The 26554-nt window shown below is 41.2% G+C and overlaps 1 protein-coding gene across 1 annotated transcript; it reads right to left on the bottom strand.

The window, feature by feature from the left end:
* Positions 1 to 524: 524 nt before the first annotated feature.
* Positions 525 to 26554, bottom strand: LOC124036461 (E3 ubiquitin-protein ligase CHFR-like). The gene is given in 19 exon segments (XM_046351072.1): positions 525 to 5723; positions 6156 to 6228; positions 16936 to 17043; positions 17359 to 17446; positions 17765 to 17835; positions 18084 to 18167; positions 18266 to 18382; positions 18676 to 19118; positions 19246 to 19408; positions 19571 to 19725; positions 19961 to 20156; positions 20249 to 20344; positions 20725 to 20943; positions 21071 to 21130; positions 23314 to 23423; positions 24656 to 24717; positions 24719 to 24756; positions 25799 to 25933; positions 26419 to 26554. Coding segments are annotated over 18 exon segments (2235 nt in total). The 5' UTR covers positions 25908 to 25933; positions 26419 to 26554; the 3' UTR covers positions 525 to 5680.

Raw genomic sequence — 26554 nt, 5'->3', positions numbered from 1 at the left:
AGTTACACATCCAACACCGCCAAAACATCTGCTATGCGGATGTCGGCCAACACTAAAATCCTCATAGATTGAATCCAGGCCTTATTTTTATCAGCTGTTGTACAATATGATACAAAACACAGGAAAAACAGAATGTTGACTGCAACGGGCCTTTAAAACATCATCAATATTTGCTGTTTACCACACAAAGACATTTTCAGCTTCTGTATAATTAAAACACGTGAGAATATTGAATATGGACGGAAACATTGTTTTTATTTCCCAAGCCCAGTTAATTTCCCAACTCCTGTGAGCACTTTTCTACCAGTTAAAGGCTCAGCGCAGTCAATTGTTTTTCTGGTGTTTTGTTTCATATTGTACAACAGTTGATGAAATTTACACTGATCGACAAAAAAAAAATCACACTGTTACAGAGTTATTCCTAATTTTATTTAACTTGGCTACTCAGTTAAGAACAAAAACATCTTATTTACAATGACAGCCTACCCCTGACGACACTGGGCCCATTATGTGCCGCCCTATGGGACTCCCAATCACGGCCGTTTGTGATACAGCCTGGAATCGAACCAGGGTCTGTAGTGATGCCTGAGATGCAGTGCCTTAGACCGCTGTGCCACTCGGGAGCTAATAACTGATTGTTGAAAAAACTATCTGGACAGGACTTTCTAATTAGCAGGTTTGCATGGGCGGGAGTTGCGGCTTTCCATTGTGACATCCCTTGACATATTTTGGTTAAAAGACCAATAACGGAGTTTCAAACCTTTCTGCCAATAACAGCTAGTTTTCAGTTTTCCCCTCCCCACGCAAACTACTCCCATACAGTCCTAGCTAAATTCTTGCCTGAGAATACATTTTTTGCTAAAAAGCTTTGTTTTTGCCCATTTCAATGGAATCTATTACAGTAAGTTACTTAATTGTTACTCAGAAATGTTTTGATTGAGATAAAAACAGCTGCACTGGGAATTTAATTCATTTGATTCTTTAAAAAAAATGAAATTATAAAAATCTTAAACATAAGCACTTCCAACGCAATAGCGCCCCCATGCTTGTGTGTATGTTTACCTTTTGTCCAACAACCTTAACCTTGGCGCAGTGGATGATAGTAGTTCCATGGAGATGGTTTATGCTTACACTACTACTCTATGCCCTCCAGTGTTAAACTGATGTAGCTCACATGCAGTATATTAACTCAAAGCTGCAACAATGTATCCAAATGTATTCCTAAGGCTGATATTGAATTCTAAAAGGGAATTGATCATTGTAAAAAGAAAAATGACAAATGCAGTAACTAACCCTTCAATAGAAGTAAGCATATGACTAGCTATAGAAAAACATAGCAACAGAAAATAAATAGGGTTGGTGGGAATTTGTGCAAAGAACTTTTAATAAAGGTTTACATAAATTGCTGCTTCAGTTTTTGATCATTTGATGTCCATTGAAAGTGGTCAGTAGCAAGTCATGCATCTTAAACACAATGAGGGAACACATTTAGCAAAACGTTATTAGTGCACTAGAACAGACATGTTAGAGCCATATACATAAGACGTATTTTAGCATTGCTAATACCGGGGGCACAAAAAGCTCACAAAGGCATTCAACTAGGAATCACAACTCCAGTCCTTAAGAATCACAGTCCCATTGGTTTTCAGTTATACCTGGCTATATATTGATAAATCAATACCACTTTATTAAGTTGATTAACTAATTGATCAGAGTGCAGTGCATACACCTGGTTGAACTCCCAGCTTTAAATTGGTCGCCGATTGACAAAGGCAAAAAAAAAAAAAAAACAGCAGCCGTTTTCAACCGAGGACCAGTTGTGTTCCCCTGCATTAAAACGTAACAGCGCTACTCTAAATGCCGTCCAGTCAGTCCTCCACTTACTAGAATCCACAAAACATAAAAGTACAGACCGGATTGTTCAGAATGTCTCGGGAGCTCTGATGAGGTAGAATTCAACTTGCCCCGGCAAAGCCTTTAGTGACTGGCCATACAGTTAGTACAGGGCATCTTGGTCCAGACTTTCTCACAGAGTAAATATTTTCCCTAGAATACAGCGTTTCCCTCTAAGAATGCAAAGCACCCTCCAAAGCCTCCTTTAACACCCATTCCTGATCGGTGGCTTGCACTGTTGTTGGCTTAGGGTGCCCAGATCCTCCTGTTATAATTAAGGTTCAGCACTGCTGCAGGGAGGGATAGGCTGGCTGGCTGGCTTGTGCTGAGCTATTGCCTGAGCCTCTGAGGAATGCCACAGTGTGAACCCACAACAGGGAAACCGCGACTTTGGGCTCTATTAAATCCGTAGCGCTGAAGATCCGGTCGCGGAGACTGCATTCACTGTACACGCTGCAGATGTCAGCTCAATTGGAAGTGATCTTTACGTGGATCTACCACGATACGGATTGAATCCAGCCCGTAAGATCCCAAATAAAGACACGAGCTCTGGCAGAAAGCGTGCCCATATTTGCCCCCTTTATTACCAGCCCAGAAGTGTCGGTCTGAGCGTGTGAATATTGCCACTAAACAGTCCCAATGAGGGTATATTGCGACATAAGTAGAATTTCAGCTCCAATCCTGAGTTCCACACACATTGATTGCACAAGGATATTTCTAAATGGATGTTTTAATATCCATTGAAGTTACAGGACAGAGTTGAACCTGCACCATTTCTGCAGTGCTTATTACAGTTCAGCTTGGTGCCAGGATTCAAACAAACGCAGATAAAGTACCAGTGTGCTCCGATGCACTTTTAAAGGTCATTTCTGCTTGAGCCGACATCCGTGGCCTTACATGATCTCCATGAACGTTTGGGAAGTTGCCTTCAAAAGTCTATAGCTGTGAACAGGTCGTTATCTGTGTTTGTTTGAATCCCAACCTAATTATAATCTTGGTTAAGTCTTCAAATTAGTGATTCATACATTCAATGTGTGTGAGCTGAATTATATAAATAAAAAAACTCAAAGCTAGACTTGCTTGTAAACACTAACAGTTTGAGCAAACTACTTTTTCCTCTTAAATCATTGTCAATTTAATGTCACAATTTACAAAATTAAAGACGGATGATTTAAAATTAAACTATACATTTAAAATGACTAATGACAAAGTGAATAATCTCATTGCATTTCTGTCAAAGTATTTTTTTTTACTGCAACAGAATCTATTGACTTGCATACAAAACATATTTTCTCCACTCTACTTCACTACTAACAACTTAGTTATCTTTTTCCTACTTTTCAATATATAAGGCCTCATGAATAACATTAGTATATCAGGCCATTCTATCTAGACTAAAGGTCTGCAGTCATTGGGCCGATTTGACTTCCATAATGACTTGTCAGTAATTTACAGAGAATGTGACCGATGTCTCTAAACAGTAAGAGACAAGTGTCTACTGTTGTGGTTCTACACAACATTATGGACATCTGGTTGTTGATAGTAGTCTTCTAATGAGACAAAACACGGAAGTAAGACACAGCCAGTTGTCTCGGGTTGATCTATAAAAGTGACACACCTGTATCTCTGAGTACTGTGTAACTGCAACACTGAATTAGACAGGCAGGATTACTCACAACTAAGCTGCATTTACACAGGCAGCATAATTCAGATATTTTGCCCATTTATTGGCAAATGGGGATGATCTGATTAGTCAAAAAGACAAATGAGTGAAAAAATATCAGAATTGGGCTGCATGTGTGAATGCAACCTAATGGTCTCATAATATAATCCTGGAGTTTTTAGATCACCCTAGCAGTTCTTCTACAGCAAGAATGCAGCAACGTGGCTGGCAGCGTGACACTTTTACACCTCTAGTCTCTTTTCTAAGAGCAATAGAGCCCACTTTCAGTCTCCATTGTTAGAAATGACAAAATGTTGTTTTCTTCAAATCTAACTTGGTACAGGTACTTTCACTGCCAGATAAAAATGCCTGACCAAACAGCAGTGTTATTTCCTCAGTTATTATGGGAAATTGCACCAATTAAAGTTTAACTGATGAGGTTTGACCATACCATGGTATTTGATAAACAAAACTATTATAAGATCTACCCAACATGCTCCAAGGTAACACTTCCTATATATTGAAAACATGTCCTTAATTTAACAGAATGGCAATCCTTAATGTTTCATTATTATTCTTTTTTTTAATGTAACTTATATTTAAATAGGCAAGTCAGTTAAGAAAAATTATTATTTACAATGACAGCCTACCGGGAACAGTGAGTTAACTGTCTTGTTCAGGGGCAGGATGACAGATGTTTACCTTGTCAGCTCAGGGATTCAATCCAGCAACCTTTCGGTTACTGGCCCAACACTCTGACCACTAGGCTACTAGGCTACCTGGTTCGAACCCGTATGATCAAGTTGCTTGCTTAATTAATATATTTAGCCAACACCACTAACTTAATATAATGTAACAAGGAGGAACAATTTCACTCCCTAAACTTTAGCAAACCATTGTGCATTCTAACAAAAAAACTGCATTGGCTGTTAGTACTAGTTTAGGTCTGAGAAAGCTTCTCTAATGCACCATTTTAAAATCAGCTTTATGTTGATTACCCTGAGCAAAGCATATAACTGAATACCCCTGCCTTTCCCAGCCTCAGATAAAACTACATTTCCACATATAACCCTTATCCCTAGCAGAAGAACTGAAATCCTAACTAACTTTCCCATTGATTCTAGTTGAACCATGTTATTCTCAGCTTTGACAGGACGTTTTGCCCTTGTTGGGAAATCCACATCAAACTAGCAGAATTCCCCCTTTTCCCAAAACTAAGAACAACTCCCTTTCCATAGCACTTGTCTTCTCAGTTAGCAGTCTTATTAATATGCAGAAGCAGCAACAGTCTGAATTCAAAATGGTGCCACTGAATCTGTCATCCATATATATGAACCACAAGAAACCTCAAAGTCTGTATATGGATAAGTCTTTTGATAACATAGCTGTGCTTCAATCTAGTTTGTTTGGGGGGAAGTTTCTATAACCAACATACGAATACTACTTAGATGTTTAGAACACCACAGTAAGCAGTTGAGTAGGAAGCTCTAGATTCTAATTCAAATACATAATTCTCCAAGATATCTAAAGTACTAGACCACAAGTTAAGAGAAAGGAAAACACGGAAATAGGAAAAGTATCAACATCTTACTAATATCAATATGATCCTTAAACTGTCACAAAAGATGGCATTGCATCCTGTGTAACAGCACATGTATGGCCAAAGTCCATTTTGATTGCCAACGGTCTTCAGTAGATTTTTTTTATATATCCCTCACCCAAAAGGACATGATACTGGAATGAAGGGCGAAGATGATCATATTCCACATAAGATATAAGTATGTCATCATTATATAGGGGAATCCTCTCTTACTGTGTGGAGTGCATAGCATTATCCCACTCACCCCTACTATACCTATAACACTAGGCTGGCTAATCATGACCCAGCAAAAAGAGAGTGCTTGTAATTTCAGCATATCATCAAATACTTAAGCCTATAAAGCCTGTGAGAGAACTACAAGTTATATTACCTAAGAGATACCTTTCCTCACGGCAAGGTGCTGCTTAATAAGGGAGTAAAATGATCACTGTACATATGAGAGTAATACAGGAGATCCTTGGAAGTCTGTGTACGCTCCAGTGTTCGCAGGAGAGCCTTGCATAGCAGGTCACCTACGAGGCTCTTCAGCTCTTGAAACGGGTCTGCTCACATATGTGGTTGAATTTCCTGCAACAAAGTAAAAGGGAAACAATACAAAACATGTCCCATCTTGTATCGGACACAGAGCTGCTGTGTGAAGAGCTGTGAAGTGTGAAGGAGTGATTCAACTTTTCCTCTCACACCAGGTGTGATTGGCCAAGCTTATACAATAACGCCCTCTGTTGGTAAAATGCATGTACAGCCACACAATAGAACGCATATCTATCACAGGAGGCTACAGAGGGGAGGACGGCTCATAATAATGGAAAGAATGGAATCAAACACATGGAAACCACGTTTGATACCATTCCATTTATTCTGTTCCAGCCATTACTATGAGCCCGTCCTCCCCAATTAAGGTGTCACCGGCCTGTGATATCTATCCATACAAAATCTTAAAAACTCGGACTATGGAGACCTATTCAGAAAATGGAATAAAGACCACATCTTGTAACTTACGTGGCATGGTGTGCCTTGACTTGAGTACGGCAGTTGCGTCCCCAATAACAGTCTGGCCGAGACGTCACAACAGCTGTAGGTATGAATATCAAACAAATAAAAGCTTAATTCATATTTAAACACATGCTAGTTCACTGTATTGATGTATTGTGATTGCTTCCAAATGAATTGCCTCTGAGGACATTCAAGTTTCCTGAACGGGAATTGTCATTTCCCAGTATCCAGCATTTAGAGCAGGGGTTCTCAAACTTATTTTCTCACGACCTCAACCATGTGAAAAAAAACGGTTTCCTAATTAACAGCTAATGTCTACTTTATTTGGGCCCATGGCAGAAAATATAAAAACATTCTAACAGTATTTCTGATTGTCTTAACTCACCATCACATACTTTTAATGTGGAGTTATGACAGTCAATTGCAAATTAATCAGACATGATGTGTCTTCTCACCACCACTAATGAAATGGGTGTGCTTGAAGCATGTCGCGTCAAGGGGCGTGGTCGACGCATCTCATCTCTGCTGTCACATCCAACCTGGATCGATATTTGGTTTTAAAGCAGACGAGAGCACTGAATCCAGTTTCACATTGATATGATCTGGCGAAGGGTACCATGAGTTTTATGGTTGCTTTCAAGACAACTGGGAACTATGAGGTCAAATACTCACGTCAGTGATCTTCAGATCGGAAATCGGAACTCTAGAAAGAGGCCATAGTTGAGTTGGAATTCCGAGTTGGGTAACCGTTCAAAAATATATGTTTTCCGAGTTCCCAGTCGTCTTCAATGCAGGCAAGTCGGAGATTTACAAGTTCCCAGTTGTTTTGAACGCAACATCACTGCTCAGTGATGGAAAGTTGCCGCGGTTATCCCCCTCTTAAAAGGGGGTGACACTCTAGACCCAAACTGCTACAGACCTATATCTATCCTACCCTATCTTTCTAAGGTTTTCGAAAGCCAAGTTAAACAGATTACCGACCATTTCGAATCCCACCGTACCTTCTCCGCTATGCAATCTGGTTTCAGAGCTGGTCATGGGTGCACCTCAGCCACGCTCAAGGTCCTAAACGACATCATAACCGTCATCGATAAGAGACATTACTGTGCAGCCGTATTCATCGACCTGGCCAAGGCTTTTGACTCTGTCAATCACCACATTATTATTGGCAGACTCGACAACCTTGATTTCTCAAATGATTGCCTCGCCTGGTTCACCAACTACTTCTCTGATAAAGTTCAGTGTGTCAAATCGGAGGGCCTGTTGTCCGGACCTCTAGCAGTCTCTATGGGGGTGCCACAGGGTTCAATACTCGGGCCGGCTCTCTTCTCTGTATACATCAATGATGTTGCTCTTGCTACTGGTGATTCTCTGGTACACCTCTACGCAGATGACACCATTCTGTATACTTCTGGCCCCTCTTTGGGCACTGTGTTAACTAACCTCCAGACGATCTTCAATGCCACAAAACTCTCCTTCCGTGGCGTCCAACTGCTCTTAAACGCAGGGAAAACTAAATGCATGCTATTCAACCGATCACTGCCTACACCTGCTCGCCTGTCCAGCATCACTACTCTGGACGGCTCTGACTTAGAATATGTTGACAACTACAAATACCCTTCCAGACTCACATCAAACATCTCCAATCCAAAATTAAATCTAGAATTAGCTTAATATATCGCAACAAAGCATCCTTCACTCATGCTGCCAAACATACCCTCGTAAAACTGACCATCCTACCGATCCTCGTCTTCAGTGATGTCATCTATAAAATAGCCTCCAACACTCTACTCAACAAACTGGATGCAGTTCTATCACAGTGCCATCCGTTTTGTCACCAAAGCCCCATACACTACCCACCATTGCGACCTGTACGCTCTCGTTGGTTGGCCCTCGCTTCATACGCGTCGCCAAACCCACTGGCTACAGGTTATCTACAAGTCTCTGCTAGGTAAAGCCCCACCTTATCTCAGCTCACTGATCACCATAGTAGCACCCACTCGTAGCACGTGCTCCAACAGGTATAGCTCACTGATCAGCCCCAAAGCCAATTCCTCCTTTGGTCGTCTTTCCTGACAGTTCTCTGCTGCCAATGACTGGAACGAACTGCAAAAATCTTTGAAGCTGGAGATTCATATCTCCCTTACTAGCTTTAAGCCCCAGCCGTCAGAGCAGCTCACAGATCACTGTACCTGTACATAGATGGGCTATCTACCTACCTCATCCCCATACAGTATTTATTTATCTTGCTCCTTTGCACCCCAGTATCTCTACTTGCACATTCATCTTCTGCACATCTACCATTCCAGTGTTTAATTGCTATATTGTATTTACTTCACCACCATGGCCTATTTATTGCCTTAACTCCCTTATCTTACCTCATTTGCACTCACTGTATATAGACTTTTTGTTTTCTTTTGTTCTACTGTATTATTGACTATGTTTTGTTTATTCCATGTGTAACTCTGTTGTTGTATGTGTTTAATTGCTATGCTTTATCTTTGCCAGGTCGCAGTTGCAAATGAGAACTTGTTCTCAACTAGCCTACCTGGTTAAATAAAGGTTAAATAAATTGAAAAAATAAATAAAATGCCATGTTATTTCCTTTGGGTCAGGAACCAAAACTCCTCCGTAGTGACCCGTGAATGCATTCGGTCAAGACAGCTCGATCAGCTGTTCCGAGTTCACTTACCGGCATGTCAACTGAGCCAGAATCACAGTCAAACGGATTGGGACGTAGGTCCCTAAGTGCTCTTCCAAGAGTTGGCGGTGAGCAGTCATCACTTGTGTGGAACACTTTGTGACCACGTTTACTAACAGTATTCTGGATATTAGCTCATATCCTGCTTAAGATATTATTCTGGATAAGTTGTTTACATGCACCTTCGATAACCCACTCATGAGTATCCCTGTGACCATGAATAAACTAAATGTTCCTCATTTAAATATATGGGTTGAATGGAATAGTAACTGAAATACGGACTCTGACTGTAGGGCCTTTAACCGCTCACATGTAGCGTAATATAATATTAACTCCTGGAGAATTAATGCATTTCTTGCAGTGAAATTATACAACAAATGTTAGCTTTGTCTTGGGAACAGGAGTGGAGAAATGTTTCTGTTTCAGCATCTCTCGAGAAAATGCGAATGTGCCATCTTTGACACGTAGGCAAGCAGACAGTATTTCAACCACATAAAATAGTCACCCAAGACAAATTGAAGTCTTATCTGAAAAGTATTTGAATTGTTTTCTCAGCTTTTCATTTTCTTAAAACCGGTTAAACGGATGACATTTGGACATTTTGGATAGGCCCAATCTTTCCACTGTTTTGGAGTTATTGCGTTTTCTGTTTCAAATATTTTTTATTAAAACACACACAAGGATGGTGTATAGGTATACAAGACAGGTATACAATTCTTATCTAAACATAAAAGAGCATTCAGGAACAACAAGACCCAGAGCCCTGGGTGCAAAACAAATAACACAAAACACGTCATACAAAACAACGTCACGTAGAAAGAAAGAGGGAAGCTGTCCCCCCTATCTCCCACTTATCCCCCCCCAACTGCTCGGGTGGCAGGGCCAGCACATGCTGCCCAAAGGTAGATTAAAATATTACAATTGAGAGTGCGTTAACAAGTACAAATTCACAGCGCCGACTCATCCAAGTAGGAGAGGAAAGGCTGCCAGATTTGATCAAATGTTGATAATTTATTGTTCAGAATATATCTAATTCTTTCTAAGTGTACAGTGTTTGCCAATTCACTGAGCCATAATTTGGTAGAGGGCGCTTCCCTCCTTTTCCAAAACAACAAGATTAGTTTTTTTGCCGAAATGAGACCGTACGAGATTAGTTGTTTTCGGGATTGGTTAATCCGTTTAGGGACTCAGATACTCCCAGGATTATCAGAAGCGGGTCTGGATCTATTGAAGTCTCCAAAACTTCAGAGAGGATCCCAAAAATTCCACACCAATAACCATGCAAGCTAGAGCATAGGGCAAAGCAGAGGAGTAGTGTACCCTGCGCAGCCTGACATTTATCACATGTAGGGGATGTGTCAGGAAATATCCTATGCAGTTTAGTTTTGGAATAGTGTAATCTGTGTAATAGCTTGAATTGTATGAGACGATGTTTGGAATTAATGGAGCATGTGTGGATATACTCCAAGCTCTCTTCCCAGTCTGCCACAGAAATGTCAGTCCCTAGTTCTTCCTCCCATTTTGCCTTGATGGCATCTGTAGAAGGTGTGCTAACAGATTGAAAAGCATCATATAGACGCGATATCAGTTTATCGGAGGTGGGGCATATTTTTATGCATCCGTCAAACATGGAAGGTTTAGCATTCCCAAATGTTGGCAGGTGTTTTCTAACGTAGTCTCTAATTTGTAGGTATCTGAAAAAATTACTTCTGGGAAGATTATAAGTTTCCCTCAGCAACTCAAAGGAAGCAAGGTCCCTTCTATGTATAAATCCCCTATGGTACTTGTCCCCAGCTCTCCCCATCGCTCAAAAGGTGTTATCAAGGTTAGAAGGAGGGATTCCTGGCGACAGAGAGCATGAATGACATTGGTCTAAGCTCAAAGTGGACTTTAATTTGCTTTCAGATTCGGACTGTGCTATGTATAATAGGATTGTTACAATAAAGTGACATCGCCAGATTGACAGTCGACAAAATCACAGCGCCAATAGAGAAAGGGTGACACTCCTCACGCTCCATACTAAGCCAGCTGGATGCCGGAAGTGCGTCATCCAGCAGAAACGTAACAACGCGGAGGTTAGTGGCCCAGTAATAAAATATAAAATTTGGGAGAGACAATCCTCCTTCCATCTTGGATTTACAGAGGTGTTTTTTACCTATCCTGTGTGTTTTATAATCCCAGATGAAAGGATTGATAATTGAGTCCAGTTGTTTATGAAAGGATTTAGGTATGAATACTGGGATGTTCTGATATAGGTAGAACAGTTGTGGGAGGAAGACCATTTTAATGGCATTAATTCTTCCGAGCAGAGAAATTGGGAGAGTTCTCCAAAATAGTATGTTTGCTTTGAGTTTTTGTATCAGATAGGGGAAATTCTCTTTAAATAGTAAGGAGTATTGTTTGGTAACTACAAGTATTAAGGAGATATTGGTCTGTATGATCCTACCTCTTCTGGATCTTTACCCTTCTTATATATAACTGTAATGAACGCTTCGTCCAAAGTAGAAGGGAGAGCTCCATCCTCATTGGCCTGAACCAACATTTTGTGCAGGTAGGGAGAGAGCATGTTGCTGAATGTTTTATAGAATTCATCAGGGTATCCATCTGGGCCCGGGGTCTTGCCACTCTTTAGAGTTTTAATTGTTTCTCGAATTTCATCAAGATATATTTCCTTACTCAGGAAGTTAGAATCTTCCTGGTTCAGGGCAGGAAGATTACAGTCCTCCAAAAATGTTTGCATAATTAAGGGGTTAGGATCCGCTTTAGATGTATATAGAGTCTCATAAAAATGCAGGAATCTGTCATTGATGTCTTTGGGGGAAGAGAGTAATTCCCCAGATGCAGATTTAACTTTGTGACTCATTCGGTCACTCACATTTTTTCAAAGTTGTCTGGCGAGTAATTTGTGTGGTTTGTCACCAAACTCAAAATATTTTTGCTTGGCATAGAGAAAAGATTTAGCAATTTTAGCTGAGAGAATCTGATTATATTCAAATGTTAAAGAGGTCATTTTTTATGTTTCTCCATAGATGGATGGCTAGCATTCTCCCTATCCAGTAAGTTAATTTGTCCCTACAGTTCTTCCAGTTTTCCTCTGTTTCGCCTACTCCTGGCAGCCTGAAAGGAGATGATACAGCCTCTCAGATAAGCCTTCAGTGTTTCCCACAATAATGCTGGGGAGGTCTCTGTGTTGTCATTAGTATCAAAGAAAAATGTAATTTGGTCTTTAAGATATTCACAGAATGTTGGTTCTGTGAGGAGCTGAGGATTCAACCTCCAGACCATCTCGTTTGGTACAATGTCACCCAATCTCAGGGAGAAGGTGAGTGGACTGTGGTCCGAGATTATAATATCATAATACCTCACATTACAGGTATAGGGGAGTAGTCTAGCATCCAACAAAAAGTAGTCAATTCGAGTGTAAACATTGTGAACATAAGAGTAAAATTAGTATTCCCTACCCGTAGGGTTAGTGATCCTCCATATATCAAATACGTTTGATTTTTTTTATGTAGGTATTCAAGAATTCGCTTGAATAGGAGGTAGGGGTTTGCCGGGTAGAGGATCTATCCAAATACTGGTCTAGCACACAGTTAAGGTCCCCTCCAATGACCAAGTTAGTATGGGAGATATCTGGAATCAGGGCAAGGACTCTTTTGAAAAAAGAGGGGTTATCAATGTTTGGCCCATAGATATTTAGCAGAGTTACTGAGGTAGAGTGGATTTCTCCTATTGCGATCACATACCGACCCTCTTTATCCGCAAGGGTGGTTTTATGTAGAAAGGGAATTCCTTTCCGTACCAGAATCGCTGTGCCTCTCGTTTTGGCAGAGAAGTTAGAGTTATACACTTGCCCCACCCACCTACACTTAAGTCTGCTATGAGAGTTATTCTTCAGGTGGGTTTCTTGCAAAAATATAATATCAGACGAGAGTGCTTTCAGGTGGGCTAGGACCTTGCCCCTCTTAATTTGTTTGTTTAAACCCTTGACATTCCAGGAAGTGAATGTCAGCCCCGCCCTCCTCTCGTTTGTAGTTCCTATGGTGGCCTGCATACCATGTAACTTGATAAAAAGGTATGAAAGCGCACCAAACCATCACGATCAGCATATGTAGCACCTACACCCGAACAGTATCCAACCCACCCCTCCCCCCATGCAAGCACCTTTACTTCCCACCCTGTTCCCCAACACTTACCCCCCACATCAACCCACATTTAACAGGCATGCACAAACAGAAGAAAAAAAAGGAAAAATAAAAATAATAAACACATTGTCTGGCCGATGCCAAAAAAAGCATGGCGCGACCTCGAACAAGAGGTAAAACAAAAATAAAATCCCAACTATACGTTCACCTCTCACTATCCTAGAACTTCTACTAACATATGAACTGAGGAGGCTCCCGCAAATTAAGTGTTCAGTTAGCATCTAATAAACCTAAACAGAATAAGTTGCAACTTAAACATATTGAGCATTTAAGCGTCATCCTGGGTCAATCCCAGAGATAAGCTAGATATAGCCTCAAGATTATATTGCTAAGCACTGCCGGTCAAAAAATAAACCATCCGCAACCGACATAGTCAGCCGTACCTTTACATACTGTGGGTCAGGAGATCGGAACAAGGATTTGTTCAATTAAACGTTCCCCCCATTAAAAAAAAAAAAAAAGTTTAATAAAAAAATACATAAAAATACACACACACACACACACACACACACACACACACACACACACACACACACACACACACACACACACACACACACACACACACACACACACACACACACACACACACACACACACACACACACACACACACACACACACACACACTGCCTTGCGAAAGTATTCGCCCCCCTTGAACTTTGCGACCTTTTGCCACATTTCAGGCTTCAAACATAAAGATATAAAACTGTATTTTTTTTGTGAAGAATCAACAACAAGTGGGACACAATCATGAAGTGGAACGACATTTATTGGATATTTCAAACTTTTTTAACAAATCAAAAACTGAAAAATTGGGCGTGCAAAATTATTCAGGGCATAATCCTCATAGACACGGAATGGGTGCCCTTTATGTGACAGGTTGCCCCTCATTCGAGCTTCACGCAGGATAAGATCCTTGGTCTTGAAACTGTGACAACAGATGATTACTGGGCGAGGACGTTGGCCCGGTCCAGGCACTGGGACAAGGGAGCGAAGTGCGCGGTCCAGCTGGGGATCCGAATCCAAAACATCCGATCCCATTGCATCCTTCAATAGCTTGGCGAACAAGTCGGTGGGGCGAGAGCCAGCCTCTACCCCCTCTGCCAGACCAACAACGCGAAGGTTATTACGTCTGGATTGGCCCTCCAGGTCCACCACTTTCACAGAAAGCCTCTGCACACTATCTTGCAATGACGTGCATATCTTCTCTAACTCGTCGATCCTACCAGCGTTGAATTCAGAAGCTTTCTCAAGGTCCACAATACTCTGGCCATGCGAAGCAACCTTTCGAATGATGCTCTCGATTTTGGTGTCCAGTTCAGCAATAGTGGCCTTAAGATCCTCAGCTATAGCAACACGGAGCTCCCCCAAAGCCCGGGTAAGTTCTGTAAGTGTCACATTGTTGCAGGTGCCTCCCGCCATGTCTGTCTCGTTGTTTAGTGGGGAGTAGGCCTCCGCTGTGGATTTATTGTCCTTTGGTCGCTTATTACTCGTCATTTTCATATAAAAAGTTACAATCTTGTATTAGAAAGAAACGTTTGTTGTAAAAAGTGCCATAAAGTAGGTTAAATTAGATTATTTCGCAAAAAAGTTGCAGGAGCCTCTCACGCACAGCCGTTCACTCCAACATGCTAGTTCCGCCACAGTTATTGCGTTTACTACCCGGTTCCTAAACGAAACTGACATGTTTACCTGCGTTAACTAGATTACTAATGTATTAATTCTATCGATGTAAGACATTCTTGTGAGCACTACTTTATTTAGTCTTCTGGTGCAATACGTTGACAGAAGAGAAGCTGCATGTATCTAACTATAGTTGACAAACAAATGGCCTACCAAATGTCAGAAACTATAATAATGGTCTACGAAATGTCAGAAATAAGCAGAAACTTAGTAGTAAATTAGTGAATAAATTATAGTAGGCTAAATTATGTAATTATTATGGTGGATCGAAATGCGCAGGTAGCCTACTTTTTGAAGGGATTTGTTTGAAAATCAGATGAAAACATCCCACAACACCCATGACATGCGAAACTGAGCCTGCACAGACCGCAGAAACAACATTAAAATGGGATACAAATTTACAGCATCCCTTTATTAAATCAGCACATCCCAGGCATTTTACCCAGGTTTCTCATAACCGGGATACAAGCGTTTTCGGTGTTTATGATGTTTGTGTGTCAACTCAAAATCAGAATACTTCAGAATCCTGAATAATAATGGGATAGTAGTGTACATGTAAATGTGGTCACTGATGCCATTTTCTGTTAGAAACATGCACAGCCGATGGAAAGGGGCATGTTTCGCTTTAGAAAGACTCTCCAATAAAACATTTTTCACTCATCTGTAGAATGGTTTTGTATTTCTCCAGCGTTCTTGAATTAAGTTCATTCAGTTTCCCAAATATGTCTGTTACATAGGCAACGAGACATTTTTATTTTCATTACACAGAAAGTCAACCAAGTCTTATATATGGTTATTTTTTACATCCATTGTGAAGGTCAACCGTTCCTCTCTCAATGCAAACAATCTTTCCAACACTCCCCCTCGACAACCACCAAGCCTCGGTGTGAATTATAACATTGTCATGCGCTGATCCCATATCTCCACATTGTTTTGCAAACAGGCATGTGTGCAGTGTGTGGTTTGATGTGGTTTACAATCAAAGTTACCTGCTGCAGTATACCTCTGAGGTCTGTGCTCAGCTCTTTTGCCGCCAGTTGCTCTCGGTGCATCATACAATGCGTCCATAAGGCAGAGGGAGACATACTCATAACTAGAGTGCAGAGGCCTGCCTGCCGTCCCGCCATAGATGGAGTGTGCAAAGGTCCATCCTTCGATTGTTTTGTGTCAATATAGCCATGAAATACACTGAACATCCCATGTGCTGTTTCATGCTCGGGAATCGTGAGACAGAACAATCTGTCTCCTTGGTTAAATAGCCCTTACACAGCCCGGAGGTGTGTTCGGTCATTGTCCTGTTAAAAAACAGATGATAGTCCCACTAAGCCCAAACCAGATGGGAAGTGTGCCTTGAATTCTAAATCAATCACAGACAGAGTCACCAGCAAAGCACCCCCACACCATAACACCTCCTCCTCCATGCCTTACGTTGGGAAATACACATGCAGACATCATCCCTTCACCCATACCGGGTCTCACAAAGACACGGCGGTTGGAAACAGAAATCTCAGATTTGGACACGTTTCCACCGGTCTAATGTCCATTGCTTGTGTTTCTTGGCCCATGCAAGTCTCTTCTTTGTTCTTATTTTTCCTCCCCAATTTCGTGGTATCCAATTAGTAGTTACAGTCCTGTCTCGTCGCTGCAACTCCCATACGGACTCGGGAGAGGCGAAGGTCGAGAGCAGCGCGGCTCGGTTAGGTTGTGTTTCGGGGGACGCACTGCTCTCGACCTTCACCTCTCCCGAGTCCGTATGGGAGTTGCAGCGATGTGCTTCTTGACACAATGCCCACTTAACCCGAAATCCAGCCGCACCAATGTGTCGGAGGAAACACCGTACTCCTGGCGACCATGTCAGCGTGCACTGCACCCGGCCCGCCACAGGAGTCACTAGTGCGCGATGGGACAAGGATATCCCTGCTGGGCAAACCCTCCTCTAACCCAGACGATGCTGGGCCAATTGTGCATTGCCCAATTGATGTCTTCACTATTATTCTATAATGTAGAAAATAGTACAAATAAAAACCCTTGAATGAGTAGGTGTTCTAAAACCTTTGACAAGTAGTGTATACATTTTAAAAAATCCTCCGTATTTTGGAAATTCTCCCATGAACTATTTGCATATCAGGCGACCCCACATGGGGTTGCGATCCCTAGTTTAGGAACCTCTGAGTTAGAGGCTGCTCTCGCTCACCAGGAAGCGCCGAGGCAGGGATGTTCTGTCTGTATTTGTAGGCCAGCTCCCCGAAGGCTCGCAGGCCACAGCAGAAACAGAGTATGGCGTTACTGTTGATGCGATAATCTGAGATATAAAACATGGAGAGAGAGGGAGAGATAGAGTTACTAGTGCGTCCCAAAGTGAGTTGGAAGGATGCTCTGCACTGTCAGTAAGACTGAGAAATATGTTCAAGATGGGAAGCTTAAAGGTGGAATTGCAGCTCATCGTTTTTGCAGTCACGAGATATGGAAATAAAAGACCTGGATATGGTGTCTCAGGAAGCACATTTAAATGATGTAGGAATTTTCAGAGATGTGCAATGCAAATGCAAAAAAGACAACCTGGAACGCTTCCAATCTCAAGTTTTATGTGAGATGAAGAGGATATTGTCAGACTGACCAGACAGATAGAAGGTTCCCTGTTGCAGGCCCTGAAGACCCTCCTGTAGCATGTCCCTCCACGACATTCCTCTGGCTGACAAGTAACTCTATAAGGCGGAAGGATGACAGGTTATATATTAGATGTTAGTGGTCGCTGTAGTAGAGAAGTTAGAAAACAATGCAAAGGAAATAGATTCACTTAACCTGGGTTATGTAACCAGGCACCAGTTTCCCAATTCCTAGACACAGATTTAGACTATTCATGGACTAAAAAGCATGGTCAATGGAGAATCTTCATTGAAATAGCTTTTAAGTCCAGGACTAAGCTTAATCTGTGTCTGGGAAACCGGAACAAAGAATGCAGATGCTGATTCTGGGTGTTCAGACTGATCAATGGTTAGAGCCGAAGAGTAGAAAGGAAGTACCTGGAGGATCTCTGATTCATAGTTATTGCTGTTCAGAACACCGTCCAGGCATTTGTCTGTAAGGTTGAGTTCTGTGGACAAAGACATGGATATTATGTCTCATACTGGTAAACATGATACTGCAATGTGATAACAAATTATGTGTAAGACATAGGGACAATACAGGCAATATTTTGGTAAACTTCCACCACTATTTTCAATAAACTAACCACAATGACAGCGTTACCTCGGAAATCCCTCAGAAGCTCTGGTTTATTTGTTAAAAATATTAGTGACAAACTTTGAAAGTAAATCTAGAAGTAGTAGAGCAGAGACGCACCACTGAAACGTGCGAGGCAGCCCTGACAGCCGATCCTCTGGCAGCCCCAGTACATGTGACAGAAGGGCCGCAGGCACGCCACACCTAGCCAACACAAAGAACCACACCCATCAGCACCTTCAGCCAAAGCACTCTTGCAATTGGTCCATTAACATTGATTGGCAGGCCTGCGGGCCACTCACATTGCTGAGCGGAGAGTTGCTGGCCAATGAGCTCTGCGCGGCGGTCTGGCATGGGTTGCAGGCAGCAGGTGCAGATGACATGGCTGCCCAGAGGAGGACAGGTGTAATCCTGAGGAGCTGCAGGAGGACAGGACACAGAGAGACATGTCCTCTGGGTCAATGTCCTGAAGGCTGCACTGTATTACCCTTACAGAATCTACAGATCCAACAATTACGCTACAAGCATTGTCACATATTTCTGTGTCCAGGCGAGTACAACATACTTATAATTAATTTGATCTGTAAGTGCACTACATTGTGTTGTCATAACTCCCTAATCAACCAACACAACATAAAACACTTACATATTAGAAATAAAAGCATTATATAAATGTAAGCCGTTACCAACAGATGGACACATAGTTCAGTACCTGTAGTGGGGACATCAGAGCACGTTGATAATTCCCCTGGTCCTAGAGGGGCTGGTCCTAGAAGAGCTGGTGGGGCTGGTCCTAGAAGAGCTGGTGGAGCTGGTCCTAGAAGAGCTGGTGGAGCTGGTCCTAGAAGAGCTGGTGGAGCTGGTCCTAGAAGAGCTGGTGGAGCTGGAGCTGGTGGAGCTGGTCCTAGAAGAGCTGGTCCTAGAAGTGCTGGTGGGGCTGGTCCTAGAGGGACTGGTCCTAGAGGTGCTGGTAGGACTGTTCCTAGAAGAGCTGGTGGGGCTGGTCCTAGAAGAGCTGGTCCTAGAAGTGCTGGTGGGGCTGGTCCTAGAAGGGCTGGTGGGGCTGGTCCTAGAGGGGCTAGCCCTGTGGCCCACAGTACCTGGCTGACCTCCTTCCTGTAGCCTGGACACTGTCTGCACATCACAACAGGCTGGCTGTGGAAACAACAACAGGAAGAAGAATGTTTGAGGGAGAAAAACAAACCACACACTCTTGGTCAACCATACACACAGGGTCACAGACATGGTCACAGTCACACACACAGCTACTCTTCTGTCTGACCCGACATCGGAGGTGTCACTGTCGTTGTCGGAAAGCTCAAAGAGATAATCAGAGCTGCCCTCTTCATCAGAAAAGGAACGCTCAATCTTTGGCTGCAGCATGTCCCGAGTTATCTTGTTCCGGCTGTCCATGCTCTTCAGGTCCTCCTCACTGCGACACTTCTCTGTGGACACAAAGGGTCAACACAGGGTCAACATTTCCATGCTTTATTTGGGTCCACAGACGTAGACACAAATACTGAGTTTAACAGGGGGAAGAGCTGGTCGCTATCCACAATAGTGTTAATGGGGGTACAAGGGTAGAGTCGGGCAGATTGAATACAAACCCGGGTGTTGGATAAGGTAGGCCTCCACCAGGTTGTTGAGGATGTGGTTCTTGCGGATCCTCTCTACGGGGCAGCGACAGGTGGGGCAGAGAGACGAGCGCTCCATCCAGCCAGAGTAACACGCAGCACAGAAGGTGTGCATACAGGGCTGCAGGCTGCATGGGGGACACACAGGGAGCAGATACCATTAACACGCAGTAGAGCCACCTTTCTGTCTTATAGAACAAAATTAGAAATACTAGGAATTATAAAATGTTGTGTTAATACGACTCTTGATACCTTATATTTATTGAACCATTGCTATGTTCATCTGCTGCGAGGAGCCACAAGCAATGAAATAGAGGAGTGGGCCTATTTTCTAATGTAGTCGTAGGTAGAGTCTTGCTGTACCTGACACAGTCATGAAGTAGGTCCTGACAGATGATACAGGTTAGGGACTCCTCCATCTTGTCAGTCTTGGCTTCTTCCACAGTCACAGCCACAGCAGCTTTTCCAAACAGATCCCCGATAAGAAAAACCTTAGCTGGGCTGGGGCCGACCACAGCAATACTGGAAGTATGTGGCAGTCCAAAATCATAGTCCTTGTCTAGGAAGGGAAAGAGGGGAAACACTGTTACGATCAAGTGTCACCAACTAAATGTCAATATGCCACAATGTAATGATACTGAATGCACTGACCAGCACTGTCAGTTTTCCTCCTTTTTCTCTCTGGCTCCATGTCCCCCTCCTTATACAACATTGTGACTCGGTTCTGGGCTTCAGTCTGTCGTGTGTCTGTTGAGCAGAAGAGGTTAGTGTTGTGCTGCCCAGCCTTGCTTTCAGCAGCAGCAGGATAAGGGAGAAAGGATGCACAACAGAGAATGATCAAAAGGACATATGATTGGGGCAAATTCAGTTACCTGTGCCTGTTCTTGAATATGGGAAAATTTACAAGTAGGTGTGATCATAAAGGTCTGGCATAATATCGTTCGGCAAGAGCTGTCCTTTGAAAGAAGTAAGGGAGAGTGAACAAAGCTGGCACAATCAAGTGGAGACCATGATATACCGGTCAAAGAATTTGAGGAGGAGGGTGATACACAGATTTACTTCCCAGTCCCTGCTTCCTCTCAATGAGCACCATAAAGAGGAAGCACAGGCCAGATGAAAAAGCCTACCTAAGGCAGAGGAGTGCAGGAGGGAGGCTGCAGAGGAACAGGCTGTAGAGGAGGAGACTGTGTGGAGGAGGTGGGAGGAGGTGGAGGGCTGGGGTTCATCCAATGCCTGCTGCTCCCGTGGAGGTCCAACAAGGAATGGCTCCACAGACACACATACTGCTGCTGTAACAGGGCAGGTCTGGACTTTCTGCTGCATTACTGAGCATCTGGTGGCACCACCTGACATGGTTGAAAGGGTGGAAAGCAACAAACAAGCTAATTAAAACCACCTTAAAATGTTTTTCGTTAAAAATATGTCACGAGGTAGAAATCAAATATCACATTGATTTGGTTATTTTATACTTACCAATTGTGTCTTGTGAGAATGTCCTCTCTGGTTTTATGGACTGATACATGTAGGCAAGGTCTGTGGAAGCAAGAGATTGTTATACTTCACTCATTTGAAGAAAAAAAAATACAGACTCATGAAAAAAAAAAACCAAGGAAATTACAAACTTAAGAACTATAAAAAGACGACACCAGGCCCATCCACATTGACCCAGAACAAATAGAATCAGTTGAGCAATACAAATATCTTGGAACTCTAATTGACTGAAAACTCTTCTAGACTGCAAACACAGACATACAAATAGGGACAACAATGACTGTATTTCGTGAAGATTAAATAAATATATGGTCAGTAAAAGAATATCAACCATATTCTATACATCAATTGTTCAGTGTTCTCACGCCTGGTACAAGCAGATATCCATCCATAGCAAATAAAAAACAACTAGTAGTAAAGCTGTCAAACAAAATCAGTGGAGTTAATCTGAAGAAAAAGGAAGTGCTGTTCTTGGAGAGAGTGGTGAGCAGGAGTGAAAATTGCCACCAATCTGACACACCCACTCAACCAGGAGTAGTACTATCAGGCCGCTGATACAGAGTCCATCTTTACAAAACCACCAGAGCCTAGTAATCCACCAGTATAAGTCAACTGACTAAATAACTGCACAACCCTAACTGAATTATGAACTGTATCCACATGTGTTGTCTGCTGTAGTTATTGCTTGTGATTTATGTATGCATTTATGTACATATTGGTGATGCTGTGCTGTTTGGTGAGATGCAAGACAAATTTCGCGAAAAGGGACACACAAATTATTATTATTATTATTGTTGTTGAGGCAAAAGTTTGTACATTTAGTTAAATATCCCCAAAAAGGGAAAACATTACTCTTTTTTGAGAGGCCATTTTTGGCCAACTGGTCCAACTCAGTTTAGACACATTATGCAAGTTCACTGTGTACAGTATGCATTTATAACCAAGTTGGTAGCACTGGAAGGTACACAGGAAAACAAGTGGACTAAAAGACCTGTATGCACCAAATCAAATCAAAATTGATTGGTCACATGCACATGGTACAGTGAGATGCTTTCCTTGACAATGGTGTGCACTATGCAGTATACTACGGTTGCAAAACTACTGGTAATTTACCAAAGTTACTGGAATTTTCAGTCATTCATAATAATAATTTAGTGGGTGCTTATAGTTGTCCTATTTCACAAGTACAAGTGGGTATTATATGCGAATTTGAATATATATATATATTTTTTTTGCATATCCAAACTCCCATTGAGACACCCTTGAGAGAGTGGGATCATGGGCCAAGGTCAGCCCTTATCAACGGCAACCCTGGAGTAATTAGGGTTAAATACCTCGCCCAAGGGCACAACATCATATTTTTCACCTTGTCGGCTCGGGATTTCAACTAGCGACCTTTCAGTTACTGGCCCAACGCTACAACAACTAGGCTACCTGGTGCCCTGGTCTACGGTAATCTATTGTAACTTTGGACATTTGCACTTCAATTACTTTAAAAAATATACATTTTATATAAAATCTTCATTTTTTCATCTGTGTCCATATTGTCCATGACTTTCTAGTGGATAAACCATACAGTTCAAGAGAAAACAGCCTAATTAATGAAAAAAAGCATCTAAAAACAACAATGGCATAATTTTCTATTAACTCTGCAAGTCTTTCAACTATTGATTTTTTTTCCCACAACCAGTTTGGTGCAAAAAGACATATTTATTTTACTAAGTGTGTAGAGAAAATCTAAAACAAAGGATCTCATGCTGAACACAAACGGTATTCACCAAGTTGATGGGTTATATTTAGGATAATGTCATTATATTTGTTATATTAAAATCATCTTATTTTACATGTTACATAAATTCCAGAAAGTTTTCATAATTCCAGTAGTTTACCGGTAAACTTACCATTTACATACCCTCACTTTGTAACCCTATGCACTACTAATTTATACACACCTTCTGAAGAAAATAAGGAACACGTTATATTCTTTCTAAAGCCTTTCTTTATACACTTACAGATGGATCTTAATTTGATCACCCTGCTGTTACAAGAAAATTCATGCACAGCAGAAAATGTGAACTTGTATTGTATTGTTGGTTTAAAAAGGCTTTAAAAGTTTGTAATTTCCACCTAAAAATATCAGACTTAATTTGCCCTAACTAAAAATGTATAATCCGCTACAAAAATTAGAGCCAAACACTCCAATCAAAATAAGAAAAAAAACGTACTTTGCTCTGGTTCGTTTTTCCTGTATACAAAGTAGATGACGTCTCCATTCTGCAGCATATGAATCTGCTTCTTCACCAGCTTAGACATGTTAATCACTGTACCATTGGTGCTAGAGGTGTGAAAAACAAAACAAGAACACTGGTCTGTCATTGTATTCAATGTATTCAATCAGCAACCTTGGAAGAAATCCAAGACTAGAGAGGACTGTGTCTCAGCTTTGGCTGGCTAGAAAAACTTTGCTGCAGTTATTACTATAGTAACAATTAAATAGTAGCTTCATGGGCTATATAGGGATGGAATCTTACCCTACACTATTGAGACACTACACTGTCACATTCCATCTTTCTATTGGAAAAGTATCCACAATATTCAGGAGCAAAACAGTAAGAGCTGCCACTTTGCTCAATGATGTAAAGCCTAAAGCTTACCGTATGCTTCCCAGTCAAAAAAGTTGGTGCATATATTATGACCACATTTTGTGAAGTTTTTCTTCGTTTTTGATTTTCGGACGCATTTGGCAGGTTTTTCCCCGGCTGTTCGAGCACACATATTTTGTTTCTTAAGGCTTGTTGAATTTCGGTAGCCGAAGTCGATAGTTGTGATAGGTCAACAGTAGGGTTCTTCAATAAAGTGTTTGTTGTCATTCAACGACAGACTAGTTTTCAGTTTCATTTGAGAAATACTGCACCAAACATCTTAGTTAGATGTAAAATTGCACAACTAAGACCTCTTTGGCAAAAATTTCAAAATTAATTACAGATTTCTTGAGTTATCTTAGATGAAATCATACTATTTTGAGGAAGTGTATTTGTTGCTATGGTGTTTCAAGAGGGACAAACAGTAATAGTCACTTTTTTCAACAGAATGTATTAAGAAAGTACAGACGTTCACGCCGCCTAGCCAAGTTCTGCTAGGAGCAAACTGAACCTATGTATGCGGACACCTTAATGCAGTGTGTGCACACTAGAGAAATGCCTTTCATTTTGCTGACTTATTAGCGCATGGTAAAACACAACCTCTTTAATTGATGGTTAGTGTAATTTGCCAGCTGGTTGCTTACACTGAAAATGAGATTACACTGTGATGTGCAGTGCTGGGCAGATATCTGTTCAATCCATCATGAAATACACCGATCAGTCACTATAAACAGGATTACAAACAAATACAATCTGCATAATACATTTTCCTATAACAATAAAACAAACAGGTTCAAATCTATTTAGGCTAATTAACTAAGAAAAATGCTCTACATTACCATATTATCGTTAAACATACATAATTGATCAGTTTATCCTTGAGCCTATAAAGTACTTAGATTTTTTTTTAAGACTCCCTTCATACCTTGTGTCCTCCAGCCACACCAATCCTGAGCTCTTATCTTGCACTATCTTACAGTGATCCCCCCGAGACCAGTTTGTTAGCAGGAAAGGAAAGATCACAGCCTGGTGAAAGAAAAATGTATTTACAGTTAATAAAATGCACCAAAACAAAATTACAACATAGTTAAAGATTACTATTTTCAACAAGACTTGAATAAACTAGATTTTGTCATACAGTAGGCTACTGTTGTGGAGCTTTTGTGCTATATTGTGTGTAAAAAAACATTTTGTTTACATCATGTTGCTGTAAACAAAAACAATTTGGGCCTACTCATTACCTATTTTAAAATAGCAGGAAAACAAGTATTTAGTCAATGGCCACATGGCTGATGATATCGTCACGAGTGAGCTTGGAAAATACCACATTGAGATTGTACGACTATGCTGATTTATTGTTGATGCATTCCTCTCTTCTTTTATACCATATTGTGGGTGCTGCATAACAGACTAGCTCATTAGGCTCAGTCTCTTTGTACCGGAAAGCAGACTCCTGGAACTCAATATAATAGAGCAGAGACACAGACAGAAACCTAGGAGATATAACCTTTCCTTGGTCAAAATCCATACAAAAAACGAGCCTACTTAATATTCTGCACACATGTTCTCAATAGACGGCTTTGTTATCAGAGAGGGTGTCTAAGTTTGGTGAACTAAAGACTGGGGGTATTGTGCCTTGAATTAACTGGTTTTATTAAAGAGCCCAGACACTGCCCGACTCATGTCTAGGATATGGTATTTTCTGTCTATAAGACATTTATAGACAAGTTCCTCAAAACAAGCCACATACATTTACTTAAAAGTGTTCAACTATAAAAATAAAAACACAATTTTATGAAAAGTGTTATGTCTTAAGTTTTTACACGTTATTATGAATGTGCAAACAATAATCATTAATATCGATAACAGGGCGTTTTGGTAGTTCACAAAATATGTAGTTTATAGATAATCGTTAGCTAGTGTCCTACCGCATTACTTTCTCTATCTTTTATAAATTAGCCTACAATATGGTAGCTGAGTTTCTCAACTCCACGATATGTTGAGAAACTCAGGTAACAATATGATGAAGTGAATGTGTTAGTGTCACTGTGTGGGATAGTAAGTGTACCTTTTCTTCGCCCGACAGTGCATTCCCTGTTGACAAGCAATACTTCAGACTGAGTGTCCACTTTTACTAACTTCCCCCATGGTTGACTCCTTCCATGCTTCTTTTCCATGTCCAAAGCTGATACGTTCCAGTTTTCTATATTGATCAAATCATGATGCAATCACTGCTTTAAAAACACTCTACCTAGATCAGTGGCAGCAAATATGTCATCCAATAACTTAACCTAGCTAGTTATTATTTTAGTTGAGAAATATGGGGCACTTTATAGCTAGCCAACTACCTTTTCCTTAGCCTAACAAACTGTAGCTAACGTTAGTTTAGTTGGGAAGGATAAACAATGAAGCAACCACCCTGTCTGGAACAAGAAACGCCTGGCTAACTTGCCAGCTAATGTAAAATATTTCATTAGCAAGGCATTTTGAGTAAGTTCATGTTAGAAGTTAGTTAATCAAACAACTCGATGGTGAACATGCGACAACAAGCAACTTCATTTTCAAAATAAACCTGGCTTAAGCTTGCTACTGACGTTAGCTGGCTAGCTAACGTTAGCTTGTTGCAAATAGCTAGCTATTAAATTTAGGAGCTAGAAAGAAATACCATTTTGCTAACTAGTTAGCTACCTTGAAAATATAATTACTATACCCTCAAAGGCACGATTATTTCATTCGGTTATTTTTGCTTGAAGGTGTTTTGTCCCTTAATTTTCCAGTTGGCACACACACTAGTTCACTTCCTGACAACCAAAGGTATTTACAG

Source organism: Oncorhynchus gorbuscha, linkage group LG05 (assembly GCF_021184085.1).
Source record: "Oncorhynchus gorbuscha isolate QuinsamMale2020 ecotype Even-year linkage group LG05, OgorEven_v1.0, whole genome shotgun sequence".
Classification (NCBI taxonomy): domain Eukaryota; kingdom Metazoa; phylum Chordata; class Actinopteri; order Salmoniformes; family Salmonidae; genus Oncorhynchus; species Oncorhynchus gorbuscha.
This window is presented reverse-complemented; position numbering and strand designations above follow the sequence as displayed.